General features: G+C 49.7%; 1 protein-coding gene across 1 annotated transcript in view; it reads right to left on the reverse strand.

The window, feature by feature from the left end:
* LOC119974654 (cytochrome P450 2J6-like) overlaps positions 1 to 23,333 on the reverse strand; it is an 85,378-nt gene that overhangs the window by 1,653 nt on the left and 60,392 nt on the right. The window contains exons 6-8 of the mRNA XM_038813724.1: positions 18,140 to 18,281; positions 5,084 to 5,271; positions 4,321 to 4,462 (exon numbers count right to left, since the gene is read on the reverse strand). Coding sequence (XP_038669652.1) covers positions 4,321 to 4,462; positions 5,084 to 5,271; positions 18,140 to 18,281 — 472 coding nt within the window. The remainder of the gene's footprint in view (positions 1 to 4,320; positions 4,463 to 5,083; positions 5,272 to 18,139; positions 18,282 to 23,333) is intronic.

Raw genomic sequence — 23,333 nt, forward strand, 5'->3', positions numbered from 1 at the left:
TTGACAAAGGAAGGATCAGACATGGAGATAACTTCAACATGTTTATTAAACTATATACACTTCTATAACTTGGGTTCGACACTACTGCTAATCCTACTATAGCTACCCAGACTGACTAACCAGACTGCTACAATCCACATGGTGGGAGTGATATCAAATCAACCCTGTGTCTCTACTCACTGACTGTCTCCACTGGAAAGAGGCAGATCATGTGTGTGGTGTCCTTTATATATAGGTTGGTGTAATGCCCTCCTGTGGTCGTGTCACCTCTGTGTGTATCGTGAATGCCCATTGGTTGTGTCCTATCTAACTGTTCTATTAGATGAGTGCCTGTGTGTCATGTCTCTGGTGCTCCCTCTAATATCTAGCTAGTCTGCATGTATATGCATTAACCCCTTGTGCATTTACAGTGATGCACATCACCACATCCCCCTTTTTTACGTGTTACATATTTTCTGTACACTTTAAGAAAATTGAACACAAAACAGGTAGATAAGTTAAGGTATATGCAAGTCATGGGAACAGTGATGAAACAATAAGTCCAAATCATTTGTGTGAGTCCAAAAACCATCAAACATCATGGTCAAATGTCTCTCTTGGTGGGTTGGTGCATTTGATGGTGGCAGGTCCTTATGAACGCCATCAAAGTCCCTGTGCCACAGGAACCAAGAAGTGGTCAAATCACTTTGCCGTCTGTTTTGAAGTCCCTTCTTTTTGCGATGTTTGTGATGGTGATGTTGGATGGCACCTCGTAGCTGATAAGGTGTTGGCGTTGAAGAGGTACCATTAACAGTATAATTCATGTATGTGCCATATGTTGAAACTGGAAAATACTGTACATACTGGTTTTGGCCAAATGGTGTGCAGGAAGGGCGATCCTGATGAGAACTGTTGAAGCTCGTCGACTTGGAATCAGAATCACTGTTCCCATAAATACCTGGTGATGGCGTGAAACTAGAACCTTGCAATCCTGGGCTGTAACTAAGGCATTCAGACTGTGGTGCAGATTGCGCCTGTGGTAGTCCTCCTTCGGTCTTGATTCAACTCGTGGGCAATCCGTGATGCTGGCCTGGTTGAGAAGATGCTGCATAGACTGCTGGCTGCTGCATTCCTGAATGCTGGGTTTGTCCAGAAAAAGCTGTCATTGGCTGTGGGGAATATTGGTGAATTCCTCTCGGACTGTAGTCACTGCTTGTTATTACTGACCCAGTGTAACTGTCAAGTGATCCATCTCCTGTCATTATGGCATCTGCTGTCACCCTGAGCGTGCCATCACTAAGGTTGCGGCACTCCCTGTCTGGAGTAAAGTCCGGCTTACGTGAATCAGAGTCGGTGTTTGGTTGCTCCCCATTTGGAGTCCGGTCTGTGTTAACCGAGTCAGTGTTGGTTCGTTGGTGCTCCTCGTCCGGAGTCTTAGCAAGTTCACTGGAGTCCGCTGAGATTTCTTGAAGCTGCGCGTCTGGAGTTAGAAAATGCAGGAATGCAGTGACTTTTAGAGAGGTTCGAGCGAATGAGGTTGGAAGTATCGTGGTGTCACCAGTGGTGTCATAGTGATCGTCGAGAGCCTCTGTGCACACTAGCTGAGGTCTGTCACTTTGCACATCTGGCATGGGAAGTGGGATGCTGTCGTCACTCGTCTCACATACCGTGGGTAGAGCCTCAGTAGCTGCTTGCTGTTCACTTGGGTTGGGTAAATTGTCAGAGTCTTCATCTGGTGGCGTAAACAATGTGGGTGGACCGTCATTGTCTTGCTGTTGTTCTTCACTTGGGCTTGGATTGTCACCGTCGCCTTGTTCTGTACTGGAGCATGATCGACCGTTATGGTTGTCCTGCTGTGCGTTGGAGCGTGGTGGACTGTCATGGTCTTCCGGCTGTATGCTGGAGAATGGCAGACTTGCATCGTCTGCTGCTAGTTGGTCTGAGGAGGTTGCTAGACCCTCATGGTCTTGTTCTTGTAAGGACTGCAGGTTGGATTCTTGCGTTGCATCTATCGTGGGGGCTGTCAATGAGCTCGCCGCGGAGGCTGGTGACACTGAAGTCACGTCTTGTGTGTGCAAGGCCTGTACTCTGGAGTCTTGCGCTTCTTCTATCGTGGAGTCTGTCCACGAGCTCGCTGTGGAGGCGCGTGACACTGGAGTCACTTCCTGTTCGTGCAAGGACTGTACTCTGGAGTCTTGCGTTTCTGCAATCATGGAGTCTGTCCACGAGCTCACCGTGGAGGCTTGTGACACTGGAGTCACTTCTTGTTCAGGCAAGGACTACAGCGTGGAGTCTTGCGTGTCTTCTCTTGTAGAGTCGGGAACCCTTAGCGGTGCGTGGACCACGCTCTGTTTGGCAGCAGGCCACTGTCTGTGAGATGGTACCACTGTCTGTCGCTTGGTTTCAGGCCGCAGCATAATCCTGGACTCACGAGTCACGATGTCGTAGATGCTGGGCTGAAGATCCACAAATGCGAAGAATGAATCCGCGTCTGCGTCGGATTTAGTATGGGGGTAGCCTCCCAAGGTGAAAGGTTCGTCATAGTCTTCTAGGACCATATCATCACTGTCTGCGTCGGAGCTGGCATGGGGCTCGCGAGGTCCAGAGAAAATATACAGGTCGGTCTCGAAGTATTCATTGTCAGAATCATTGGTTTGGGCGTAGTTAACTGCTTGTTGCAGCGTTCTTTGGAGGTAAATTTCATGTTCTGGTTCAATTTGAGGCATTTGGCAGTCATTCCAGGTGAAAGAGGGTTGTTTTACGGCTTTAAGAGATTTTTTCTTTGATTTGGGACGTTCCCCCTTTAGATGGGCGTGGTCCGGGATCTTTGACGTCATGGCGCATGTGACGTCAGACGTGGGAAGCGTGTGCGCATGCGCACATCGCTGTTCTGGGACGACTGGCCGTTTTTGCTGTTGCGCATGCGCGGCTTTGCTCGCATGCGCAAACGGACCTTCCCGTTCCGCGCGCTTCACGCGCAACTGCGCATGTACAGTTCCTTCACAAAGATGGCCGCCGATCAAAATTGTTCTCAGCTCCGGGATCTCGGCCTCGTGGTAAGTACAAACGCTTTACTTACCTTTTCTTGCTGGCTGCAGTGTGTTTTCTTTACAGTATTTGTCGAATTTGTCCAGGGCTTCCTGGAAGTTGCTCCTGTTTCGCCTTTCGGAGAACTTTAATTTTTGAAAGATTTCTTCTGCTCCGGCACCGGTGATGGTGAGCAGAAGCTCTATCTTTTCAGCATCGGCCACGTCTTGTAGGTCGGCTGCTACCAGGAAGAGTTCAAACCTTTGCCGGAATGCCCGCCAGTTTTCGCGGAGATCGGCGTGGCACTGGAGCCGCTGCGGAACCGGGAACTTGAACATCTTGCCTGGGTATCATTGCTGGTTGTCACTGTACGCTGAGGTATGGCTATACGGATTGAAACAGTTCACTTGTAGTACCATGTCTTGTTATGCTCTAGGTGTAGCATAAGCGGCTTCCTTGTGGTGCACTTGACAAAGGAAGGATCAGACATGGAGATAACTTCAACACGTTTATTAAACTATATACACTTCTATAACTTGGGTTCGACACTACTGCTAATCCTACTACAGCTACCCAGACTGACTAACCAGACTGCTACAATCAACGTGGTGGGAGTGATATCAAATCAACCCTGTGTCTCTCCTCACTGACTGTCTCCACTGGAAAGAGGCAGAGAATGTGTGTGGTGTCCTTTATATATAGGTTGGTGTAATGCCCTCCTGTGGTTGTGTCACCTCTGTGTGTATCGTGAATGCCCATTGGTTGTGTCCTATCTAACTGTTCTATTGGATGAGTGCCTGTGTGTCATATCTCTGGTGCTCCCTCTAATGTCTAGCTAGTCTGCATGTATCTGCATTAACCCCTTGTGTATTTACAGTGATGCACATCACCACACTTCCCTATAGGATATTAGTGAACTAGATGGGCTTTTAGAACAATCACTAATCGTTTTATGGTCACCATTACTAAGATTAGCATTATATTCTAGATTACATTAATTGTATTTAAAGTTCACCAGCTGCTGTGGTAGGATTTGAGCCATGAACACACAAGCATTAGCTTGGGCCACTAGATTACTGCTCCATTAAGTGACATTATTATTCCGCTACTGTCCCCCTTTCAGTCAACATAAAACTAACTCTTTCAGAACTGGGATTCTTTGAGAGCTTACATCAATTTAGATTGTAATTTTTGGAATCCTCTTTGAGGTCAAGGAAGACCCTGAATCCTACATAGAGATATGGATGGACATCCATGATTAATGCAGGGCTGTATATTCCAGTAAATTTTATGATTCCTCAAATCCTACATTACCTGCAGAGAATGGAATGAAGGCTTCCTGTTTCACAAACTTCCCCTCCGGGTTGAGGAAGTGACCCGGATTAAACTGATGTGGAGTCGACCAAATGTTCTCATCGAACATGGCGGAGGTAAGGTTTGGAATGACCGTTGTTCCCTAAAAAGTGTTTAAATAAGAAACACATTAGCCAAGACTATATTTGTAAATGGCCATCAAAGCAAATAAGGAAGAGCCTAACATTTCTATTCAGAGAGCGGGATATTGATCCTTCTGGATTGAGGAGCATAATTCCCTGCTCAAGATGGCTCTCTCTCCTGTCATGGACAGATGGCTTTTAAACCATCCAGTCTGAGAGCAAGACCACTGCTGACACCTTAGTTTCCTGAACATTTAGATATGTGTTTACAGCTCACTAGGTTCAGAAGTGCTTTCAGACTCCCAACCATAAACCATCACATCTACCTGTTCACTGCAGTCCATGAGCAATCTCACAAGAGATTGAGAAGTATAAATAGGAGCAACTGAGTCCTTTTACTGTCAGGAATTGCTCTTTTACCCAAGGAACGGTATTGGATTTAGAGAAATTGGGCTCTTTAAGCAATCGAGGAAGCAGTGTGACCAACTCAGAATCTCCCACTTGCCCAGCATTAACATAAGAAAATAGAAACTGGGGTCGGCCATTTAGCCCCTGAAGCCTCTTCCACCATCATTCAATGAGATGATGCAAATCTGTCAACCAACTCCATATGAACATCTTTGCCCCACATCCCTTATTACCTTAGGGATTGTGTATCCCATAACCTCCGTATCTCTGTATGTTTGATGAGGAAGTGAAATTGGAACAATATTCCCTAAGCGTTGAGTTTCATGGATAACAGCATTGGTGTACGGCATTTCATCACGGTCTTCCAACGTTGGCTTTCTCTCCTTCCCAATTACTCTGTCAATCTCTTCATGGACTTTAGCTACAGAAACAAAAGAGGGACAGATTTTCAATATCAGTTGAAACTGGTATTTATTTAGCACCTTCTACAATGTCCAGATGCTCAAAGAGTTTTACCACCAATAAAGGAATAATAAAGGAAATACAGCTGTTAATTTGTGCACAGCAATGTCACAATGAGTTAAATACCAAATGATCTGTTTAAGTAAATAGCAATCTTGTTGATCATTGGACCATTTTAATCAGTAAAATTTCAATGTCTACTAATTTACCATCTTGAAATGCTTTGCAGAGTATAAAACAAAATGTTGGACTGAGCGAGAGAAGGAAATATTAGAACAGATGGCCAAATGTTTGGCCTCCGAGGTGGGTTTTAGGGAATGTCTTATTGGAGGAAAGTGAGGCAGAGAGTCAGAGAGGTTTTGAGAGTGAATTCCAGAGCTTAGGGCCTGGGTAACTGAGGACACAGCTGCCAATGGTGGAGCAAATAAAATAGTAGATGCTCAAGTGGCCGGAATTAGAGGAACTCAGTTATCTCAGAGGGTTGTTGGGGTGGAGGAGATCACAGTGATAAGAATGGGCCTAGTCATGGAGGAATTTGCAAACAAGGAGAGGAACTTTCCAATTGAGGCATTTTGTAGTCAGCGGTCAGTGCAGTTCAGTGAGCATGGTGGGGGATGGGTGAATGGAACTTGGCGGTCAGAAAATGGGTGGCAGAGTTTTGGATGGCCTCATATTTACAGAGGACAGAATGTATTAAAGCTCCTGATAACCAGCTGATGAGGAAAGAAACCAGAGCCAGTCCTTTCTTGGAATATGTTTATTTACAGTGTGAAGCAGTACAGGTATATATCTCCTGACCCCCATTCTATTTATGTAAGTGTCTCTTTGTATGTGCTCACGTAAACATCCAATCGAGGCACTCCCCCAGCTGTATGTACATAACTTCAATTGATACAATTAACAGAATGTGGGCAGCCAGCAGTGTGTTAAAATAGTCAAGGTGTAACAAAGGCATGAATGAGGGTTTCAGCAGCAGAACAGCTGAGGGAGGGTGGAGTCAGTCAATGTCAGGTAAGTTTTTCTATTCGTTCATGGGATGTGGACATCGCTGGCTGGGCCAGCATTTATTGCTCATCCCTGAGAGCATTTAGAAATCAGAGTCAATCACATTGCTATGGATCTGGAGTCACGTGTAGGCCAGGCCATGCAGGGGCAACAGATTTTCTTCACTAAAGAACATTAGTGAACCAGATGTTTTTTTAATGACAATTAACAATGGTTTCATGGTCTTTTCACTTCCAGATTTTTATTTAATTTAAATTTCATCATCTGCCAGGCGGTCTGAGTGATGACATTCGTTGCCGGGTCACATATAACACTGAGTGTATGAACAGTCTGATTTAGCCTCAGGAAGATGTCAGGGAGAGGGATGGAGTCATTGATGAGACAGCAAAGATAATACCTTCAATTTTCCCAATATTTAAATGGAGAAATGTCTGCTCATCCAGGACTGTATGTTGGGACAAGCAGTCTGACAGCTTAGAGTTAATGCAGGAGTGAATACAGGTGGTGATGAGGTACAGTGGAGTGTTGTCAGCATACCCCTGGAAACAGAGATTGGCCAGATTTTACGTGGCTGGACTGAGTATGTGGCTGACCCGGAAGTGCATTAAATGGTGCAAAAAGACATCGGGAGCGTTTCCCGACGATATCGCGCTTCTGCCTGCTGACAAGGTGCCAATTAAGGCCATTAAAAGCCCAATTAATATGGGTTTTGCACTGCTTATGTAAGTTTTAGCTCATCACATGGGCAAAACTGGTGGGTCCTCATTGTGCTTTTCTTTCATTCCCTCATCCAAGGGTGGGACACAAGGCCCCCAGAGTAGGAGCAGTTTCTTTCTGATAGAGTTCGGAGCTGTGTGAGTATTGAATTTAGCTTGAGTTTCCTAGTTTTAGTTTAACAAGTGGAGCATGACTTTCAGCGTTACAGGACTTCCCGAGAAGTCCCTGAGGATTGGAGGATAATGTTCCATCATTGGCAAAGTACTGGTCGTCTACATCTGATCCAATGGGGAGAGTGCACTCTGCTGCTGGGACATCCTCTGATGTGGAAGAGGGAGATGGGGGGAATCCAGGTGAGTGCAGGCAGTGTCCCAGGCAGAGACCTGTGAGAGGAGAGGCACAGGCCCAGTTGGTGCAGGGCCAGCAGGGAGGCCAAGGTAGGAGGGATGTTGAAGACACCATTGCCCAGAGTAGACAGGCAGTGTACCGACCCCCTGCAAATGTTGGAGGTCAAGTGCTGCAGGAGGCTCCACCTCTCCAGGTGCACAGTGACACCTCTCTGCAATATGATAGCTCCTGAACTTGCCTCCAAATGCATGGGGGGGGACGGGGGTGGGGTCACCCTACGTTGGTGGCTTTGAAGGTCACAGTGATCCTCAACTTCCATGCCTTCGGTTAATTTCAGGACTCGGTCGGGGTTCTGAACTTTCATCAACAGAAAGGGGCACGACTTGATGAATGTACAGATTGTCTCTGACAACAGGGCCCAGATTCTACAACATTGTGCCCGTTATCCAGGGAGCTTACATAATACATACATCTTGCGGCATTCCCAAGTACCAAGGCTGTTTGCGGCACCTGCAAATTTGGGTGGCTGGCTCCTGGGTGACAAGGGTCATCAGCCACATGTCACCCAAAAACTGAGGCAGAGGAGAGCTACAACGGGAGTCATGCACCCATAAGGGTGATGGAAAGGACCATAAGGTTGCTCAACATGGGCTTCAGGTGACTTGACTGATCCGGAGCATCATTACAATGTCCGCCACAGCGTGGTTCCCTCATAATTGTTGTGTGCTGTGACTTGCAGTCTAGGTCCATAAAGTGGGGACCCAGTTGAGGCTGCAGAGAGTGAGACAGGATCACAGGCCAGGGAGAATGACTCCAGTGATGGGTCGGAGGATGATCCTGGGAATGTACAGGGTGAGGACCTCCTCCCAAGTGAAGGGAAGTAAATTGGATGCGGGACAGTCGGAGTCGAGAGTCATGTGTCCCTCATCAAATCTTCGGAAGGTGGGAGGTGAGCCCCCACCACCCGAGAAAATTCAACCAAAGTTAACTTTTCAGCCTTGTGACCTTACATCAGAAAAGTTTAAAGAAGTTATAGATTTTGAATAGGTGGGATAAGGACATAGAAAGATGTGTGATTGGGTTCTGGAAGACAGGAGAGATTGAATGAGGGAAAGGTTAGTCACCCAGGGCCAAAGGGAATGGAGACGGGACAAGAAAGGAAACAAAAGATATACCGAGGGCAGACGTGCTGCTGCCTGATGGAAGAAAATCAAAACAAGAAACAACGAAACAAAATTGGGGAGAGGGTTTATGGTCGGAAATTGTTGAACTCAGTGTTGGTCCAGGAGGCTGTTAATCGAAAGATGAGGTGTTGTCCCATCAGCTTATGTAGAGCTTCCCAAGAACAGTGCAGCATGCCGAGGACAGAGATGTCAGTGTGAGAGTAAGGTGGAGAATGAAAACAAAAGGCCACTGGAGGCTCGGGGTCATGCGTGTGGACTGGTGGAAGAGTTCCACAAAGCAGCCACCCAATTTGTGTTGTGGTGGAGGCCACATTCGGAGCAGCAAATAAAGCAGGCTAGCTTTAAAGGAGTAGACATAAATTACTGCTTCATCTGAAAGGAACATTTTGGGCCGTGGACAGTGAGGCGACAGGAGGCAAAAGGGCAGGTCTCACACCTCCTGCCTTTATTCAATAACTCAAAGCCAAACTCACTGGCAAACGACCTAATGGGGAGACAAAAATATATTTTTTCAATCAGACTTAACAGGGTCTGGAATACTTGACCTGCAAGGATACTGGAAACTGATTACATTAATAAATATTTAAGCATGATAAACTTGCAGCTTTACAGACACAAAAGTTGGGACTAACCACAGCTGCTCTTTCAAAGAACCAGTACAGGCAACAGTGGCTGAAAGCCTCCTTTTGTGATCCAGGTTTTTAAGGTCATAACATTCTGTACAACACTACTTCCAGCTGCATGGTGCCGCAGTGGTTAGCACAGCTGTATCACGGTGCCAACATCCTGGGTTCAATCCCAGCCCCAGGTCACGGCCCGTGTGGAGTTTTCACATTCTCCCTGTGTCTGCGTGGGTCTCACCTCCACAACCTAAAGATTTGCAGGGTAGGTGGATTGGCCATGCTAATTGCCCCTTAATGGGGAAATTCTTTTGAAAAGTAAAGCACAGCTTCCAAATGAAAGCTGGTTTAGCTCAGTTGGCTGGATAGCTGGTTTGTCATGCAGAGCGAGACCAACAGTGCGGGTTCAATTCCTTTACCGGATGCGGTTATTCATGAAGGCCTCACCTCTTTTTTTTTAACAAACAATTTATAATAATAAAAGATACAAACGTAATCATAGTTCAGTGCGTAACACATTCCTCCATCTCACACTGTTTCCACCTAACTGAATGCTGGTTCAGCACAGCGGGCTAAATAGCTGGCTTGTAATGCAAAACAACACCAGCAGCGTGGGTTCAATTCGCGTACCGGCCTTCCTGAACAGGCGCCGGAATGTGGCAACTAGGGGCTTTTCACAGTAACTTCACTGCCTGTTTGTGACAATAAGTGATTATTATTAATCTAAACATAAAATAACCTAACTCACCCCTACCCTCCCCTCCCCCCTTACCCCCTTATTGAATCTGCTGATAGTTTAGTTTTCCCCGAAGAAGTCGATAAATGGCTGCCAACTCCGGACGAACCCGAACGTTGATCCTCTCAGGGCAAACTTAATATTCTCAAGTCTGAGAAACCCAGCCATGTTGCTCACCCAAACCCCTGATTTTGGGGGCTTTGAGTCCCTTCACGCTAATTATATCCGTCTCCGGGATATCAAGGAGGCAAAGGGCAAAATGTCAGCCACTCTCACCCCCTGGACTTCCGGGTCTTCCGACACTCCAAAAATCGCCACCTCTGGACTCGGCGCCATCCTTGATTTTAGTACCGTGGACATGACATCCGCAAATCGCTGCCAGAATTCCCTAAGCTTCAGGCATGTCCAAAACATGTGGACATGATTTGCGGGTTCTCCTGCACACCTCACACGCCTGTCCTCCACCCCAAAAATCCTGCTCATCCGGGTCACCGTCATGTGTGCCTGGTGAACCTTGAATTGTATCAGGCTGACCCTGGCACATGATGATGATAGAACATAGAACATAGAACAGTACACCACAGAACAGGCCCTTCGGCCCTCGATGTTGTGCCGAGCAATGATCACCCTACTCAACCCACGTATCCACCCTATACCCGTAACCCAACAACCCCCCCCCCCTTAACCTTACTGTGTTGACTCTGCTCAGAGCATCCTCTCACAGGCCCGCCTCTAACCCCTACCCAGCTCATCTTCCCATTTACCTTTTGATGGAACCATCAATTCACTAGACACGTGCTTTAAGATATGAACTGTGGTTTTAATCTACTTAATACAGAGCCAGCCTGTTACCAGTTGAACTCTCAATGAACTGCAGGCTGGCTCTGGACAAGGGTATTTATACAGCAGTCCAGGGGGAGGAGTCATGGGCGGAGCCAAGGTGGAACCCCTGTACAAACCCCTGAGCATTCCCAGAGCTACTCCCCCTAGTGGTCGGATAACGCTAATGCGCTTACAATGGTATTGGTAAATACAGTGTGAATTACTAAGTTACATTCACCACATTCACCCCCTGCAAAAAAATTAAGTCCGGCGGGGGTGGTGATCTACAAAGTAAGTCTGTCCGGTGGTCGAACTGTCCGCTGTGATCTGCGGAGCACCGGGGTTGCAGCCTCTTGCGGTGGCTGGATGAGTGTTGTGTGCTGGGGTACGATGGCGGACTCCAGGGAGGGTTGTGTCCGAGCTTCATACTCTCCTAGTTCGACCGGGGACTGGGGGCGCTGGGGGCTGGCCGGCGCAGGTGCATGGAACTGGTGGAGCGAGCTCGTGGGCTCGGGAGCGCGAGGGGGCGGCAGCATGGGGTGTAGGGTGAGGGGTCCTTCTGTGGGGGTAGAGGGGGCGCTGGATCCGGCTGGTGCCAGATCCCGGAGGGATACTGTGTCCTGACGGCCGTCAGGGAACTCGACGAAGGTGTACAGGGGGTTGGAGTGGAGCAGGCGCACCTTCTCAACAAGGGGGTCGGTTTTGTGTGCCCTGATGTGTTTCCTCAGGAGTACCGGGCCCGATGTCCTCAGCCATGCCGGAAGTGAGACCCCCATGGTAGTGCCCCTGGAAAAATGAAGAGCCTCTCGTGAGGGGTCTGATTGGTCACTGTGCATAAGAGGGACCTAATAGCGTAGAGCGCGTCTGGGAGGACTTCCTGCCACTGGGAGACTTGGAGCTTTCGAGACCAGAGGGTCAGTAGGACGGTCTTCCAGACCGTCGCGTTCTCCCTCTCCACTTGCCCGTTCCCACTGGGGTTGTAGCTGGTAGTCCTGCTCGAGGCAATGCCCTTGTCGAGCAGGTACTGACGCAGCTCGTCGCTCATGAAGGGTGAACCCTGGTCGCTGTGCATGTAGCTGGGGAACCCAAACAGGGTGAAGATGCTATGCAGGGCCCTAATGACTGTGGGAGGTCATGTCGGGGCACGGGATGGCAAAAGGGAATCGGGAGAACTCATCTACGACGTTTAGAAAGTAAACGTTCTTGTTAGTTGAGGGGAGTGGCCCTTTGAAATCAATCGCGAGGCGTTCAAAGGGCCTAGAAGCCTTGACCAGGTGGGCCCTGTCTGGTCTATAGAAGAGCGGTTTGCACTCCCCACAGATCGGGCAGTCCCTGGTGACCGCTTTTACCTCCTCGTTGGAGAAAGGCAGGTTTCGGGCTCTGATGTAGTGGGCGAGCCGGGTGACCCCCGGGTGGCAGAGGTCGTTGTGGATGACTTTCAGTCAGTCAATCTGCGCGCTGGCGCATGTCCCGCGGGATAGGGCATCCGGAGGCTCGTTGAGCTTCCTGGGTCGATACTTAATATCGTAGCTATAGGTGGAGAGTTCGATCCTCCACCGAAGAATTTTATCATTTTTTATTTTACCCCTTTGCGAGTTATCAAACATAAAGGCAACCGATCTTTGGTCGGTGATGAGGGTGAACCTCCTACCTGCGAGGTAGTGCCTCCAGCAATGAATAGCCTCCACAATGGCTTGTGCTTCTTTCTCGACTGAGGAGTGTCGAAGCTCTGAAGCGGAGAGGGTATGGGCGAAAAATGCGACTGGTCTCCCTGCCTGATTTAGTGTGGCTGCTAGAGCTACCTCTGAGGTGTTGCTCTCAACCTGGAATGGAGAGGACATCGCCAAAGCATGGCCGCTTTGGCGATGTCCTTCTTGATGCAGTTGAAGGCCTGGCATGCCTCAGCTGACAGGGGAAAGCGTGTGGCCTTGAAGAGTGGGCGGGCTTTGTCCGCATAATCAGGGACCCACTGGGCGTAGTAGGAGAAGAAGCCCAAGCACCATTTGAGGGCCTTGGGGCAATGGGGGAGGGGGAGTTCTAACCCTAACCCTAATTTTAGGAACTACAGGCAGCAGAGCCCTCGGGGCGCATACGGTCCGAGTCTGGGCCCAGAACTTCGTTTTCCACGACGTAGCCGAGGATGGACAGTCTGTTTGTGTGGAAAACGCATTTCTCCTTCTTATAAGTGAGGTTTAATTTCTGAGCCATCTGGAGAAAACGGTAGAGGTTGGCGTCGTGGTTCTGCTGGTCATAGCCGCAGATGGTGACATTGTCCAAGTACGGAAACGTGACCCGCTGCCCGTACTGGTCCACTATTCGGTCCATTGCTCGTTGGAACACCGAGACCCCATTAGTGACGCCGAAGGGGACCCGGAGGAAATGGAAGAGGCAGCCATCGGCCTCGAACGCCGTGTAGTGGTGGTCCTCCGGGCGGATTGGGAGCTGGTGGTATGCAGACTTCAGATCCACCGTGGAAAAGAGCCGATACTGGCCGATCTGATTTACCATGTCTGCAATCCTGGGGAGGGGATACGCATCGAGGAGCGTAAATCTATTTATGGTCTGACTATAGTCGACAACCATGCGAAATTTTCCCCCGGTCTTAACGACCGCACCTGAGCTCTCCAGGGACTATTGCTGGCCTCTATAATCCCCTCACTGAGAAACCTTCGGACCTCTGATCTGATAAATACCCTATCCTGCAGGCTGTATCGCCTGCTACAAGTGGCTACGGGTTTACAGTCCTTTGTGAGATTGGCGAAGAGAGGAGGGGGGGGAGATTCGCAGCGTAGCGAGGCTGCAGATAGTGAGTGGGGGCAGCGGCCCGCCGAAGCTGAGGGTGAGGCACTTAAGGTTACACTGAAAATCTAGGCCTAATAAGAGTGGCGCGCAGAGGTCGGGCAAAACGTAGAGTTGAAATTTTGTGTAGCTTGCGCCTCGGATTGTGAGTGTCGCGGCGGTGCGCTTCTGGATCTGGACAGAATGGGAGCCTGAAGCGAGCGAGATAGTTTGCCGCACGGGGAAAACGGGGAGCGAACAGCGTCTTACCAGATCTGGGTGTATGAAGCTTTCAGTGTTCCCGGAGTCGAAAAGGCATGGCGTGTTGTACCCGTTGATTTGGACCTCTGCCATCGAATTTTGCAGATGCTTTGGGCGTGATTGATCCAGGGTGACTGCGCGGAGTTGCGGGCCGCGTGACGAGCACCCGGGGAGGTCGTACTCTTCCGATGAGTTGTCCGAGTGTGGAGATGCAGGTCTGGCCCGTGGATCGCACATGGCGGGCAGCGAGGAAGATGGCGTCCAAGATGGCGGCCCCCATGAGTCGCATGTGGCGTGGTCGGGGCACAGGCCGCAGCGTTTTGGGTCTGCGGGTGTGGGGAGCAATTACTTCGTGCTGCTGGGGAGTTGGAAGCTGGGGCCCTTTTTGCGAGGCAGACTCTCGCGTAGTGGCCTTTCCGCCTGCAGCTGCTGCAGGTCACGTTGCGGGCCAGGCAGTGCTGCCGCGAGTGCTGATTCTGGCCGCAGAAATGGCAGGTTGGAGCAGCATAGTGGCTGGCTGGAGCAGCATAGTGGCTGGCTGGGGCAGCATGGTGGCTGGGCGGCCGCGTGGCACAGGCCTGGGGGAGTCGCTGGTCGGGGGCCCATGATTGGGTCGCAGGGTCCGCGGGGAATGAGGTGAGGCTGCGGAAGGAGACCTCCATCGTGGTAGCAATTTCCGCAGTTGTTTCTAAGTCTTGGGCCCCCTTTTCCAGCAGTCATTGGCGCACATAATTTGACCTGAGGCCCGTTACAAAAACATCGCGTACAGCAAGTTCTCTATGTTCAGCCGCGGTAACTGCTTGATAGTTACAGTCATTTGATAGATTATTGAGCTCTCTTAAAAATTCGGCAAGTGATTCTGTAGGCCGCTAGCGGCGAGTCGTGAACACATGGTGTGCGTAAACTTCGTTAATGGGCCTTACATACAACTTATCGAGTATCGCTAGCGCTGCAGTATATGAACCGGCCGAGTTTAGTTGCGTAGAGATTCTGTGGCTCACCCTCGCGTGCAGTAGACTTAACTTCTGTTCCTCAGTTGTTTCGGCTGTGCTCGCTTCTGCCAGGTAGGCCTTAAAGCACCGCAGCCAGTGGGAGAAGATTTCTTTTGCCTCTGCATCCTGTGGGTCGAGTTCCAGGTGTCCAGGCTTGAGGGCTGATTCCATGATCGATCCTGACTGTTCTTAAGTAGATTAAATTGATGGAACCATCAATTCACTTGACACGTGCTTTAAGATATGAACAGTGGTTTTAATCTACTTACTGCAGAGCCAGCCTGTTACCCGTTGAACTCTCGATGAACTGCAGGCTGGCTCTGGACAAGGGTATTTATACAGCAGTCCAGGGGGAGGAGTCGTGGGCGGAGCCAAGGGTGGAACCCTATACAAACTCCTGAGCATTCCCAGAGCTACTCCCCCTAGTGGTCGGATAACGCTACTGTGCTTACAATGGTATTGGTAAATACAGTGTGAATTACTAAGTTACATTCACCACACCTTTTATCTCATCTGTCTGGGTTTCCTCCCACTCCATAGGTTCTTTACAGATTTCCGATAACTTCCCCTCCCCCACCCCCATTTTGGAAACTACCTCGCCCTGTATCCCCTGCGGCGGTAGAAGTTGAAAGGTTGAAACCTGCCTTTGCACAAAATCCCTTACGTCTCAGATACTGAAACCCATTCCCTCCCGGCAATTCAAACTCCTCCTCCAAATCCTCTAAACATGGAAAGCTCCCATCAATAAAGAGATCCACCAACCTCTCAATCCCTGTTCTCTGTCACCTTTGAAATCCCCCCATCCATCCTCCCTGCAACAAACCGGCGATTACCACAAATTGGAGCCCACACCGATGCTCCCTCCACTCCCATATGCTTCCGCCACTGCCCCCAGACCATCAGGGCCGCCATTACCACTGGGCTTGTGGAGTACTGGGTCGGCGAGAACAGTAGAGGAACCGTTACCAATGCCCCAAAACCTATGCCCTCACATGAGGCTGCCTCCACCTGCTCCCAAACCGACCCCTTCCCCACTACCCATTTCCTAATCATGGCTATATTTGCCACCCAGGAGTAGTTCCTAAAGTTCGGCAGCGCCAGCGCTCACCGACCCCCCACTCCCCCACCCCCAATTCCCTTGGCTCTGCTCCAACAATACTTTCTTTACTCACGGGGCTTTACCTGCCCACAGAAACCCAGATACCACCCTATTCACCTGCTTAAAAAAAACCTTTGGCATAAAAATAGGCAGGCACCGGAAAAGAAACAAAAATCGCAGGAGGACCGTCATTTTTACGGTCTATACCCTGCCTGCCAGTGATAACGTGAGCAAGTCCCACCTCTGAAAGTCCTCCTTCATTTGTTCAACTAAACGGCCCAGATCTCATTTATGTAGCTGCTCCCATCCCCGTGCCACCTGAATACCTAAGTAGTGAAAACTCCCTCCCACCCGTTTGAACGGCAACTCCTCCAGTCTCCTGCCCCCTTGCCTGGATCACAAAAACCTCGCTTTTACCCGCATTCAATTTGTACCCAGAGAACCGGCCAAATTCCCCTCAGATCCGCATAATCTCCCCCATCCCACCTAATGGGTCAGAAATATGTAGGAGTAGGTCGCCTGCATAGAACGAGACCCTGTGTTCCATCCACCACCCCCACCCCCCCCCCCCCCCCCCCCCCCCTCACCAGACTCGCTCCTTCCAGTCCTTTGATGCTCCCAGCGCCATCGCCAATGGCTCTATAGCTGACGCAAACAGCAGCGGGGAGAGGGAACATCCGTGCCTTGTCCCCCGGTGCAGTCTAAAGTAGTCCGAACTCACACACTCGCCACTGGTGCCTAGTCAGCTAATGAACCCAGTCAATAAAGCCCTGCCCAAACCCAAACCGTCCCGGGACCTCCCACAGATAATCCCATTCCACCCGGTCGAAGGCCTTCTCTGCGTCCATAGTGACCACCACCTCTGCCTCACTTCCCTCCCCCTCGGAGGGCATCATGATCACATTCAGGAGCCTTCTAACATTGGCCGTTAGCTGCCTGCCTTTAACAAACCCCGTCTGACCTTCCCCTACCACCCCCCGGAACACAGTCCTCTACCCTCGAGGCCAGAATTATGGCCAGCAATTTGGCATCGGCATTCAGTAGGGGGATTGGTCTGTATGACCCACATTACTCGGGATCCTTCTCCCACTTCAGGATCAATGAGATCGAAGCCTGTGACGTTGTTGTGGGAAGAAGGCTTCGATCTCATTGATCCTGAAGCGGGAGAAGGATCCAGAGTAATGTGGGTCATACAGACCAATCTCCTCACTAAATGCCGATGCATTTAATGGGACATTAAATGCCCTCACCATCAGCGGGCCCAGCATCCCAGAGAATCTCTTGTAAAATTCACTGGGTAGCCATCCGGTACCGTGGCCTTGCCCGACTGCATGGTCTCCAATCCCTCGACTACTTCTACAATCCTGATCAGGGCTCCCAAACAAAAAATATTTTTATATTTATTATTTTTATATATTTCCATTTATTTTATACCCCTCCACCATGCCTTCCTTTGAAATTTCCTGTTGGAAATTTCAACCCTTCCAAAAACTGCCTCATCCCCTCCACCCCAGCTGGGGGCTCCGATTCGTACAACCGACTGTAAAACTCCTTGAACACCCCACTCACCCCCGTTGGGTCCAAGACCGTGTTCCCCTCTCTGTCCTTCACTCTTCCTATCACCCTGGTTGCCTCCCTTTTCCTGAGCTGGTGTGCTAGCATCCTACTGGCCTTCTCACCAGACTCGTATACAGTCCCTACCTCAACTGCCCCACCGCCTTGCCTGTGGATATCAGACCAAACTCCATCTGCAGCTTCTGCTGCTCCTTCAACAGCCCCGCCTCCGAGGCTTCAGAATACCTTCTGTCCATCTGGAGTATTTCCCTAACCAGCCTATCCATCTCTGCCCACTCCACCTTATCCCTGCGATCCCGTATCAAAATTAGCTCCCCCTAACCACTGCCTTCAGCGCTTCCCATAATGTTGCTGCCGAAACGTCCCCATATCATTTATCTCCAAATAATTCTTCTCATCCGCTGACAGACCTACATCCAATCTCCATTGTGGGTGCTGAAGGCCTCGCCTTCTCAACCTTGCCCCTTGCCTGAGGTGTGGTGGCCTTCAGGTTAAATCACCACCAGTCAGCTCTCCCCCTGAAAGGGGAAAGAAGCCTATGGTCATCTGGGGCTATAGCGACGTTACTCCCAAATGCACCAACTCTCTTCCTTACCTAATCCTCCATCTCAGTTCACACTGGTCCCATCTCCCACAATCCATAATGTCCCCCTTACCCCTGTCAGATATTTGAATTCAATTTATACTTACACTGCACATCTGGATGTAGCATCATATAGAGCAGGCCCCAGCGTAAGGTGGTGGAGGTGGTCTCTGTACCAGCAACAAAGAGATCAAGAACCGTTCCCAACAAACTATTTGCCAGAAAACTTGTCCCAGGGACATTCTTCTTCTGAAATACAGTTGAAAAAAAACTATGATAATATATTGACTCAAAATTACCAAGCACGGTGCCTGTGCCAATATCTTAGCAGAATTATATGAGTTCCACTGCCCCACTCTTTCTTCATAGCCCTGCAAACTGTTTAACTCTTTATCCAATTCCATTTTTACTTTTCAGGGGCAGCACGGTGGCATAGTGGTTAGCACTGCTGCATCATAGCACCAGGGACCCAGGTACAATTCCTGCCTCAGATGACTGTCTGTGTGGAGTTTGGACTTTCTCCCCATGTCTGTGTGGGTTTCCTCCGGGTGCTCCGGTTTCCTCCCACAAGTCCCGACATACGTGCTGTTAGGTGAATTGGACATTCTGGGTGCTTTTCTGATTGGAGGGCTGTGACTAGTGGTGTTCGGCAGGGTTCAGGGCGAGGACGTTTGCTGTTGGTGGTAAATATAAATGATTTGGAGGAAAATGTAACTGGTCTGATTAGTAAGTTTGCAGACGACACAAAGGTTGGTGGAATTGCAGATAGCGATGAGGACTGTCAGGGGATACAGCAGAATTTAGATCGTTTGGCGATTTGGGCAGAGAGATGGCAGATGGAGTTAAATCCGGACAAATGTGAGGTAATGAATTTTGGAAGGTCTAATGCAGATAGGGAATAGTAGAACCCTCAAGAGTATTGAAAGTCAGAGAGATCTAGGTGTTCAAGTCCACAGGTCACTGAAAGGGGCAACACAGGTGGAGAAGATAGTCAAGAAGGCATACGGCATGCTTGCCTTCATTGGCCGGGGCATTGAGTATAAGAATCGGCAAGTCATGTTGCAGCTGTATAGAACCTTAGTTAGGCCACACTTGGAGTATAGTGTTCAATTCTGGTCGCCATACTACCAGAAGGATGTGGAGGCTTTAGAGAGGGTGCAGAAGAGTTTTACCAGGATGTTGCCTGGTATGGAGGGCATTAGCTATGAGGAGAGGTTGAATAAACTCGGTTTGTTCTCACTGGAACGTCGGAGGTTGAGGGGCGACCTGATAGAGGTCTACAAAATTATGAGGGGCAGAGACAGAGTGAATAGTCAGAGGCTTTTCCCCGGGGTAGAGGGGCCAATTATTGGGGGGCATAGATTTAAGGTGCGAGGGGCAAGGTTTAGAGGAGATGTGTGGTGAATGTAATTCACACTGTATTGCATTGTGTCTACTGTATTGTATTGTGTCCTTGTGGGCTCTGTCTGTGAGCCGTTGCGCGGCTCTGCCCACAGGGGGAGATGAGGAGCTTGTACAGGGCTCCACCCTCGGCTCCGCCCATGGCTCCACCCATGGCCCCTCCCACTACCGGAAGTATAAAATGCTGCAGCCGTGTGAGCCTACCTTCAGTTCTTCTGGTCGCAGGCAGGCTCAGTTGTAAGTCTATTAAAACCACAGTTTACTTCCAATCGTATTCTGAGTGAATTGATGGTCACATCAAGATGTACGAGGCAGGTGGTTTTTACACAGAGGGTAGTGGGTGCCTGGAACTCACTGCTGGAGGAGGTGGTGGAAACAGGGATGATAGTGACATTTAAGGGTGCATCTTGACAAATACATGAATAGGATGGGAACAGAGGGATACGGACCCAGGAAGTGTAGAAGATTTTAGTTTAGACAGGCAGCATGGTCGGCACGGGCTTGGAGGGCCGAAGGGCAAGTTCCTGTGCTGCACTTTTTTCTTTATTCTGAATTCTCCCTCAGTGTACCCGAACAGGCGCCGGAATGTGGTGATATGAGGTTTTGCACAGTAACTTCACTGCAGTGTTAATGTAAGCCTACTTGTGACAATAAAGATTATTATTTATGTATGTGCTATGTTTTTTTCATGGATGGAATGAGCTGTCTGGACTTTACGCAGAACAATTCTTTTCACTACATCTCGGTTTCAATTCCGGCCTCGGGTGACTGTGTGGAGTTTGCACTTTCTCCCTGTGTCTGCGTGCATTTCCTCCAGGTTCTCTGGTTTCCTCTCACAGTCCCAAGATGTGCAGGTTAGTTGGATTGGCTATGCTAAATTGCCTCTTAGTGTCTAGGGATGTGCAGATGAGGTGGGGTTATGGGCTTGCAAGGGATAGGGTGAGGACTTGGTCGCGGTGCAGACTTGATAGGCCAAATGGTCTCCTTCTGCACTGCAAGGGCTCTGTGATAAGACTCTCAAAACATCTTTATCAATTCCACAAGAAATGTGTCTTCGATTAAATGACCCACTAACCTCCGACCCCTTGCATATTCTGACAAGCAGATGATACATTTGCTATACTTGAACCTGCAGTTGTATGTAAAACTCACTGACACACGCTCATGAGCTTCATTTTGCATTCAGATACATCTTTGAAATGGAACAGTCAAACAAACTCCTTTTCCTCAATGTGTTAGTTGATAAATCAGCTAATGTTTCCCTATGACTTTCGACTACAAACTACCTTTGCTGGTGAATAGGCACGTTGTGATTCCTTACAAATCTAAGATTGGTTTTATAAGCAACCTTGCATAAAGTGCCTGAGTCATTTGCTCAACTTGCAAGCTTGATGCTGAAATGTGACCCATCAAAGCTATCCCGGGGGATAATGGTTACCATGATAAGATCATTGCTCACTATGTACCACACAAACTCATGTGTGGGCCTATGGCCACCACTACCAAACCTGAAAAGTGGCCAGTCGATGTCAGATTACCCTGGAAGGATAAGGACTGAGATTCACCCGGAATTGGCGGGCCGGTCCGTTTCAGCACCAAAGAGAGGCGGGAACCATTCCGGCGTCGGGGTGCCCAGAAGTTGCGGAATCATCCGCACTTCTGGGGGCTAGGACGGCGCTGGAGAGGTTGGCACCATGCCAACTGGTGCCAAAGGGCCTCTGTTGGCTGGCGCGAGTTGGCGCATGCGCAGGATCGCCAGCGTGTTTCCTGCACATGAGCAGGGGGTTTCTTCTCCGCACCGGCCATCGCAGAGCCTTACACAGGCAGGCGCATGTCATAATATACATCTATGTATATAATGGAGGGCAGACAGGCAGTGATTGACACACAGGATGACCAGTAAGCACACAAAACAGAGCAGCCAATCACCAGACAGGACACGACCACTATAAAGCCCGAGGGCACCAGTTTTCCCACTCTCTCGGGATGCAGCCTCTGAGACAAGCAGAGCTCATGAACGAGCCAGTGCAAACACCATGTGGTAGCCAGTAAGTCTGGTTAGGCTAGTGTCAGGTCTCCATTCAAGTCAGCATAGCGTCATCGCAGTTCAACATGTATAATAGTTTAGATGTTAAATAAAATCATGTTGCATCTTATCAAGTGTTGGAAGTCTGTCTCTCGCTACACTGCATCAAGTACAGTCCACATCGACTCAGCCAGCCCAACACATCATGGTACCAGGTAGTGATGCTGAAAATTGATGGACCTACCTTGAGTGAATCAGCATTGACCAGCAAACAGCCATTCGGTGACATGGAAAACGTCCGCCCTCCTCCGCAGCTCCGCATCGCCGGCAACCTCGGTGCAAATTGAAAGATCTTCAAACAGAAGTTCCAACTCTATCTCGAAGCCACCGACCTCGAGGCCGCATCGGACGCCAGGAAGATCGCACTATTCCTCTCCACAGCCGGGGACCACGCCATCCACATCTACAAATCCCTTACATTCGCTGAAGGCGAAGACAAGACAAAATTTAAAACAGTCTTGCTGAAGTTCGACAGCCACTGCGACATCGAGGTGAATGAGAGCTTTGAATGGTACATTTTCCAGCACAGGCTTCAGGGTAAGCATGAACCTTTTCAATCCTTTTTGACCCATCTCCGCATCCTCGCGCAGTCATGTAACTATGACTCGACAACTGATTCCATGATCCGGGATCAGATCGTTTTCGGGGTCCACTCCGATTCCCTTCGGCAGCAGCTCCTGAAAGTCAAGCAGCTCATCCTCACCATCGCCATCAAAACGTGCGTTCTCCACGAACATGCTAACAATCAGTACTCCCACATCAGGGCGGCAGAAATGGCAAAGCTAACCTCCCGCGGGGCGGAACGGGTGCAGGCTATCACACAAATGCAGGTCCTAAATATCGACAAGAGTGGCCATGTCGCACCCTTTTCCCGGGCCCCTGCGCATGCGGTCCACGACCGAAGGGACGGCGAGGTAGAAGACCAGCCTGCGCCGGTGCGTATGTTGTTCGACCGCACTGCGCATACACGTTGGCGCACGGAACGCACTGACGTTGGCATCATGACGTGTCCGAATTGTGGCTCCGCCCATTTAAAGCGGCAATATCCGGCAAAATCACGACGGTGTCTACAGTTTGGCAAGCTTGGCCACTACGCAGCTCTTTGCAGATCTGCTCCGCTGGCCAGCATCCAGCGATCCCAGACACGGCGCAGAAGCGTCTGTTCAATACAGCAGGCCATGCCAGACTCCGACCCCGACAGCCCAACAGATCCTGATGCTGAGTGCCTCAAATCCCCATACCGGGTGGGCATCATTACGAAGCATGCGCTGCCTCTCTCCAAGATAGTGAAGCACCTCCCGATCCTCATCATGGACCCCGACGACGAGTGATGTGCTGTCCTCACAGTCAACAAGGCTCTCATCCGGTTCAAACTGGACACTGGCGCATTGGCGAACCTGATCTCGAAATCAGATCTCGACACCATCCGCGTCAGACCAAGCATTCTTCCACCGGCCTGCCAGCTCCTTGACTACAATGGCAATGCCATAGCTGCCAGTGGCTCATGCCAACTCGGAGTTTCCAATATATCATTTAAAGCGACACTGCGATTTGAGATTGTAGGACCTGACAGAGCATCCCTGCTCGGTGTTCAGGCCTGCAAACTCCTGAACCTGGTTCAACGAGTCCACACCATGTCACCCTCACAGGCGACGACCTCACCTGATGAAAACTTCCAGGCTGAAATTGATGACATCATCACGCAGTACCACAGTGTGTTCGTCGGAATGTGCACACTCCCATACCGATACAAAATCTTGCTCAATCCAAACGCCACCCCTGTGGTTCACGCACCATGTCGGGTGCCGGCACCC

This window comes from Scyliorhinus canicula, chromosome 12 (assembly GCF_902713615.1).
Source record: "Scyliorhinus canicula chromosome 12, sScyCan1.1, whole genome shotgun sequence".
Taxonomy (NCBI): domain Eukaryota; kingdom Metazoa; phylum Chordata; class Chondrichthyes; order Carcharhiniformes; family Scyliorhinidae; genus Scyliorhinus; species Scyliorhinus canicula.